Source organism: Heterodontus francisci, unplaced genomic scaffold (assembly GCF_036365525.1).
Source record: "Heterodontus francisci isolate sHetFra1 unplaced genomic scaffold, sHetFra1.hap1 HAP1_SCAFFOLD_66, whole genome shotgun sequence".
In the NCBI taxonomy this organism is placed as follows: Eukaryota; Metazoa; Chordata; class Chondrichthyes; order Heterodontiformes; family Heterodontidae; genus Heterodontus; species Heterodontus francisci.
The window spans coordinates 26,550-34,200 of NW_027140986.1; the positions used below are offsets into that span (position 1 = coordinate 26,550).

At 44.0% G+C, this 7,651-nt stretch overlaps 1 protein-coding gene across 1 annotated transcript; it reads right to left on the reverse strand.

Moving 5' to 3' along the window:
• Positions 1-339: 339 nt before the first annotated feature.
• On the reverse strand, positions 340-3,369 carry LOC137361654 (probable G-protein coupled receptor 139). Its single transcript, XM_068026363.1, has 2 exons — positions 3,303-3,369; positions 340-1,265 (listed from the first exon to the last, which is right to left on the reverse strand). Exons 1-2 carry the CDS (start codon positions 3,367-3,369, stop codon positions 370-372), a joined length of 963 nt encoding a protein of 320 aa, XP_067882464.1. The 3' UTR covers positions 340-369.
• Between the last annotated feature and the right edge of the window lie 4,282 nt (positions 3,370-7,651).

The window sequence follows — 7,651 nt, forward strand, 5'->3', positions numbered from 1 at the left end:
TTTTTAAATATAAATGTTTTCTACTGCAGATGTATTTAATTGATCAAGTCAGTTAGCAATCTTATTAAACTGCATGGTTCTTGTTTAATGATCGGTGTCATATCCAGTTTAAGCTTCTTTCACATCAGTTCCTTAATGGATTGAAATCACTCTCCTCCTGACCCCTTTACGAAGGTCATCTCTTTCTCTTTGCTCTATGCTCATTACCTTTTTTTGACTTCTGCTAATTTACTACCGATCCTCTTGCTCTGGACCCCCTCTTCCCGCCACTAACAGCTCCAGTTTTTGTCTTTACTCCTGCGGGCCATTTTCTTCTTGATCTCCAGCGGTCACCTCTTGTCCATTAACCACTTGATCTTTAAGCTGGTCTCAGTTGCTTTGTTTATGAATTAATTTAATAATTGATGTAACTGCATATTTCACCGCGCTCTTTAACTGCTCTCTGAACTCGGACTGAGTGGCCACATATATAAATGTGTTTGTACAGCAACTTAAATTCCGCAGCATATATGCGACACCTTCAAAGGTATAATAAGAATCATCATCTAATAAATAACCAGCATCAAATATATATAAAATATACACCAGCCACAGAAGTATGAAACTGCCAGATATGGTGAAGAGTAAAATCATAGACTTCCTTCTTTTCTCCATTTCAGAGTCACTGTGATTATCTTTCTTGCTCTGACGTCTCAGTCTCTGACGAACACGATTGGTCACTAAAATGTGTCTGAACGTCAGAGCGTTCAGCAACAGAATTAAAATGAATGGCAATAATGGTGTTAAAACTTTTTCAAACATTGCAAATCCAATCCATAGAGGGTCAGTAAAATAGCTTGGCTTGTTAGAGCAGCCCCATTGTACATCGTCGATGACCCCTCTTGGTTTAAATCTGAAGTAGATGGGAATATTTTTTAGACAGAGGAGAATGCTGGTAGTTGTTAGAACCACAGTCGCAGTTTTCCTGGCACAATATTTTGATTTCAGCTTCTGGCAACAAATGGCGACAAATCGATCAAATGTGAAAGTGATGGTGAACCAGACGGAACAGTCGATGGCTGCACGGATCAGGACAGAGAGAGGGCGACACACAGAGGTGAGGTCCAAGAAATCTATTGGGAAATAAAGGTTAGTGATTCTCCGGAGCATGATCTCAGTGATAATGACCAGTAGATCCGCCGTTGACATGGCCACCAGGTAGCGAGTGGTGCAGGTGGAGAGTCCACAGTTTCCCTTGGACAGGATTACAATTGACACTAAATTAACTGTAATGGAAAGAAAGGAGAAGCGGTTGCGAATTACTGAAAAAACTGAAAAACATTCCTCACTTCTCAACCCAAGCAGGAAGGATTTTAGCACAAAAAACCGTGTGGGTTGTGATCAGGTCAGATCGGGTACATGACACCAACCTGCCTCCAACACCAGCACTTCCAGATTTAACAAATCCAGGAAGGGACGAACAACTGCTCACCGGATGCTGGTCATCCAGTTCATTATAGTGACGAGGAGCCAAAAACGGGTAGATTGGTGAACGTTACCCAGTCTTCAACCACTCCCACTGTCGGAACCCATCCCGGGCTCGAATCACTCCCTGGCATTGAAGTAATTTCAGCCTGATTCGAATCAGTCCCTCGGATAGGAGGCACTCAGACGTCTTTGGCTATTCCTTCTGATGTATAAATGATTGAAATTGAACAGGGATTTGCATGAGACAGTGCAAATATGATCAACGCACAGGCTTTCATTTCATTAACATATTAGAAAGGCGGTGATTGAACACATAAATAATAATGTACTCTTCTGGGCTACACATTATAAATGTATCCAGGGTAACCAACAGGTGCACACATTCTTTTATAAAAATACAATAACTGAGAGATTATAATTATCGGGATATGTTGTGGCTCGATTCTTTTGATAAGAGAAGTATGTGTGTCCAACTAATAGAGGCCTTTCAAATTATATAGGGATTAGAGAAGGAAAACGTGGACCTGATATTTCCACCTTTGCTGGTGACCAGTTCAGTATTTCCTCAAATTAAGATGATCATCAATAAATGCACGATGGAATTCAAGAGAGACCTATTTACTTGGAGTGCTGAGAATGTGGAAGTTGCAATGGAAAAAAAATAAGAAGAAGCGTGGTGAGAAAATGAGGGAGACAGGATTGGAAGGATATACAGATGGAATTAGATGAGCGGGAATGAAGAGAGCATCGTGCAGAGAGGGAAGACAGTCGTGATCCAGTTGTGCCAAATGTCCTGTTTCTGTGCTGTAAAATCGGTAACTTTTTTTTTAGTTTAGAGATACAGCACTGAAACAGGCCCTTCGGCCCACCGAGTCTGTGCCGACCATCAACCACCCATTTATACTAACCCTACACTAATCCCATATTCCTACCAAACATCCCCATCTGTCCCTATATTTCCCTCCCACCTACCTATACTAGTGACAATTTATAATGGCCAATTTACCTACCAACCTGCAAGTCTTTTGGCTTGTGGGAGGAAACCGGAGCACCCGGAGAAAACCCACGCAGACACAGGGAGAACTTGCAAACTCCACACAGGCAGTGCCCAGAATCGAACCCGGGTCCCTGGAGCTGTGAGGCTGCAGTGCTAACCACTGCGCCACTGTGCCGCCGCTGTCTATTAACAAGTCATAGTCATCAGTATTATTCATAATATTGAAGAGGATTATTTATTATTGCAGTGCACTCATGACCAAACGCTTCTCAGGACCGTGCTCGGGAAGGAAATTAATCAGCATCTAATAGTGCTGTCAACAACTCTACTTCGAGTAAGAGTAAGATGGGGACCAGCATTGACTACAATGACAGATACTCCAGGAAATACATGGTACCTAGTGTTACTTTGTCCACACCAGTTCGTCAGCCACAAGCAGTGTAATTCTCGAGTGACAGAGACTCCCAGTTAGACATGATCACTGAGGTCAGGTGCTCCACTCCAGTTAGTGCACACACACTGTATAATTCTACATTAACAGATAATTGCAGTAATCCTTCCCCTCTGAGATTTTCCTGCTTTGAGCTGTGATTCTACAGAACACAACATTCCACATAATTCAATAACTTTACAATGCAGTGTGCCTTGAGCTAGGAACAGTTGAGACAACAGATTCAAACTGCACAGATAATTCAGGAAATTAATGCAATTATATTACTGAATATGTGTCTGTCTAACTGTAACCATTCGATCTCATGTAATATTATTATTCCCATGGTAATGGAAGAAACCAGTTCATACACAGATTTGCAAAACTTCATTGGTTAGAGATACTTACCAGGAACGCCAATGATAGCAAGGATCAGACAGAATATTTTCCCCACCCATTGAATTGGTCGGTGCATTTTCTGCTAGGATTGATCGGTCTGTTCGTGCTGCAGGTTATATCTCTGAAATACGTTCTGAGGTGACACATTCCCAGTGCATTAACTTTATACCCTCCCGGATCTCCATGGGGATACTGAGGTTGCAAAATTGTTCAAACAGTTTTTCTTAATCTTTGAACAAACAGATTAGGACAGTTGTGTTAATTCCCTGTTGATGGAATATATTTTTCACTGAAATTGAATTGGACCCATCGCCATCCCCATCCCCACCCCCCAAGACTGGGCAAATCTGATCACAACAAGCAACTAATCATAAGTGGAAGCTGTGTTAAAGAGAAATCAAGGAAGACCTCGAAAAATCATGAGTCCCATCTGTAGATTTCATATTGTTTCAGTGAAGACCTTCACTCCGCATGACTATTCAGAAATTAATTTTCTAACGTCAGAGGAGCCTCTCAGGGATGTTCGTCTACATTTTGGGTGCCCTCATTAGCTGTACAATTCTGTTCAACAATTCATAAATTCAAAGAAAAAAGGAACATAGAATTTGGCCATTTGGTCTGTCTTCTCCATGTTTGTTCTCTGCACGGGCACCTCAGTTAATCTGACTTCCACATCTCCTCCTCACTGACGTGCATTGCTTTTCTCTTAAGTTGATTATTCAGTTCGCTTCTGATTCAATCGGTATTCACCACACTCTTAGGCAGTTCATTTCATATCCTCAACAAGTGCTGTGGAAACATACGTTTTCCCTTATGTCGCCATAGATTCTATGTATGTGTCCTTTGGTTTTCGCTACGTCTGCCAATGAGAGCAGTTTCTCTGTGCCCATTCTGTTTAAACCGTCCGTGGTTTTTAACTACTCTATCAACCTTTCTCTCAATTTGATTCTCTAATCTGTCGGCATAAAACAACTGTCACACTTGGAAATTTTCTCTTGATCATTTTCTACACCCACTCTAAAGCCGACACATTGTTCCGCAAGTTCGGTGCCAAGAACTGGGCACAATGTCAGGATTTTCAATATTGTTCCATCCCTCACACGCTCTTAGCTAGTGTGGTTCCCTTTTCCACCTCTTTATCCGATACATTGATGATTGGATTTGTGTCAAAACCTTCTTTCACATTGAGCTCGAATATTTAATCACAATTGCATTGAAATATCTGTCTCTCCCTCGCCTGAAAACGGTCCATCTGTGATCCTTCACTTCTCTTTCACGAATTCCCTCTCCATTTAAATGGACAGGCTCTGCATCAGCATTTACTGTGATCCACCAACTCCCACAGATATAGCCTCCAACTCTGCTTTGTGTAAATAATAACTTCCATTCTTTCAGTATCCTCATCGCCTTCTGTTTGTCCCAACGCTGCCATCTTCCATACCAGAGCTTTTGCAGTCTCTTCATTTCACGTTCACCGTGCATTCCTCACATTAGTTTAGCAGAGGCCTCAGCGGTATCTGTTCCATCACCCGAGTGACTGTCCTCACCTCCTTCCCGACCTTACAGAACCAGGATATTAATTCACTTATTCTCAATTTCCAGTCCAATGCCTCCACCTTCAATACATCATCCTCCTCCATTTCCACCATGACCAACTAAAATCGCGAACAAAATATCTTTGTTCATTCTTCCATCACACCCAAGATCTCGTCTCCTTGCCTGTGGCTTCTTTCTATTCAAGTGCAAGAGATGCACCTATGATGACAAGGTCTTTAGAACTAAAAGCGGGAGTAGGCCATTCAGCCCATAGATCATGTTCTGCCATTCAGTACCATAATGGCTAATCTGAACATGGCTGGAATTCCAATTTCCTGCCAGACAACAATAAGCCTTCACTCCCTCGTAAATGAAAAGTTAGTCTCAAACAACCTTGAATATATTCAATGACGCAGGCTCCACTGACTTCTGGTAAGTGAATTCTAAATGCGATGGAACTTTCAAGAGAAGAAAGTCCTCCTCATTACCATTTTAATTGGGAGACCACTTATTCATAAACGGTGGAGAATGTGCACAGCCTGTGGTTGATCACTGAGCTGGGCGGGAAGTGGACCACGAAATTAATGTTAGGAATTGACAAAGTTCTTCAAATTGATTCACTGGAACCACTACAAAAATGTGGAATTTGGCAAGAAGGCAGAGTTCAAGGGTATTCGTCCTTGACCAGATTAGGATCTGAGCTGTGGCATTCGGTATGCCTGTAGGTTGCGGTGGAGGGAAATGGGTTACTTGGTAAGGAGAGCAGTATGGAGATTGAGAGTCGAGGTGAGGAAGGCTGGATTACGGTAGTGGAAGCAAAGTGTCAGGGCAGCCAATATTTCAGAGGTGATCAACAGCAGGTTTCTGATGGCTTGGATACAAGAGGAGGATGCTGATTTCCGGGCTGGCCGGGGCACCAATGTGGGCTTAGCCTGAGGTCGCAAGTTGAAGATTCTTCCTTCTTGGAACTTGGACAAGGGCATTTCTGGCGAGGCTGGGATTTGTGATCCATCTTTTGTTTGCCTTGAGAACGTGATGGAGAGCCACCTTCTTGAAACCCTGGGCTCCATCTGCTTTTGGCACACCGGAAGTGCAATTAGATAGAAAGTTCCAGTATTTTTACCCAGCAATAGTGAAGAAATGGCGACGTCGTTCCAATTCAGGATGTGTATGGCTTGAGGGAACTTGCAGGTGTCCATGTTTCCATGCGTCCGCCCCCCTTATCCTTTAAGGTGTTAGAGTCGCGTGCTAAATAGGAGCTGTCGAAGTAAAGTTAGTCACTTCCTGCGTTGTGAAATTGTGTATGGTGCACACCCACACTTTTTGGGATTTTCTTCTCCCTGCTGCTTTCACATGCGTTCAAGTCCTCTGAAGAAGGAATTTGCCTCTACACATGATCAGGGGGCAGGTTGTTCAAACTTGCCCTTCTGAGACCGAAGTCCAAAGTATGGAAGGTCCTCATCAGGGAACTCCTCTTTGCTGTCGATGCTGCTTTAACATCTCACACTGAAGAGTGCCTGCAGAGTCTTATCGACGGGTTTGAGGCTGCCTGCAATGAATTTGGCATAACCATCAGCCTCAAGAAAACGAACATCATGGGGCAGGACGTCAGAAATGCTCCATCCATCAATATTGGCGACCACGCTCTGGAAGTGGTTCATGAGTTCACCTACCTAGGCTCAACTATCACCAGTAACCTGTCTCTAGATGCAGAAATCAACAAGCGCATGGGAAAGGCTTCCGCTGCTATGTCTCGACTGGCCAAGAGAGTGTGGGAAAATAGCGCTCTGACACGGAAAACAAAAGTCCGAGTGTATCAAGCCTGTGTCCTCAGTACCTTGCTCAATGGCAGCGAGGCCTGGACAACGTATGTCAGCCAAGAGCGACGTCTCAATTCATTCCATCTTCGCTGCCTCCGGAGAATACTTGGCATCAGTTGGCAGGACCGTATCTCCAACACAAAAGTCCTCGAAAAGGCCAACATCCCCAGCTTATACACACTACATAGTCAGCAGCGCTTGAGATGGCTTGGCCATGTGAGCCGCATGGAAGATGGCAGGATCCCCAAAGACACATTGTACAGCGAGCTCGCCACTGCTATCAGACCCACCGGCCGTCCATGTCTCCGCTTTAAATACGTCTGCAAACGCGACATGAAATCCTGTGACATTGATCACAAGTCGTGGGAGTCAGTTGCCAGCGTTCGCCAGAGCTGGCAGGCAGCTCTGAAGGCGGGGCAAAAGTGTGGCGAATCGAAGACACTTAGTGGTTGGCCGGAAAAACGACAGAGGTGCAAGGGGAGAGCCAACTGTGTAACAGCCCCGACAAACAAATGTTTCTGCAACACCTGTGCAAGAGCCTGTCACTCTAGATTTGGCCTTTATCGCCACTCCAGGCGTTGCTCCACACACAACTGACCATGTCCAGGCGCTTACCCATTGTCTCTCGGGATAAGGAGGCCAAAGATAACACACAGCAGCCACTGTGTGCAGTGGTGGAAGGAGTTCAGTGTTAACGTGGTGCATCAGGTGCACATCAAGTGCGTTCACTTACTTGGAGCTTACTGAGGCGCTTGAATTTTGTTGGAGGCAGCACAGATCCTGGAAAATAGAGAGTATTCCATTATTATGCCTTTGTAAATTGCGAACGTAAGAGGCAGTGGATGAGTCATTTGTTGCATAAATTCCAGCGCCTGATCTTTTCTTGGAGCAACAATATTTATCTGGCTGGCCCAGTTAAAATTCTGATCAAAGGGAATGCCTAGGATGTTGATAATGTGGTAACTGGAAAGTGACCAGGATGATGAATATCAAGGGGAGGTC

Excerpts from the sequence above, each read along its gene's own strand:
- LOC137361654 (XM_068026363.1), bottom strand. The coding sequence starts at position 3,369 with ATGCACCGACCAATTCAATGGGTGGGGAAAATATTCTGTCTGATCCTT. Across the intron at positions 1,266-3,302 it reads TGCTATCATTGGCGTTCCTG|TTAATTTAGTGTCAATTGTA; the intron begins GTAAGTATCTCT and ends TTTCCATTACAG.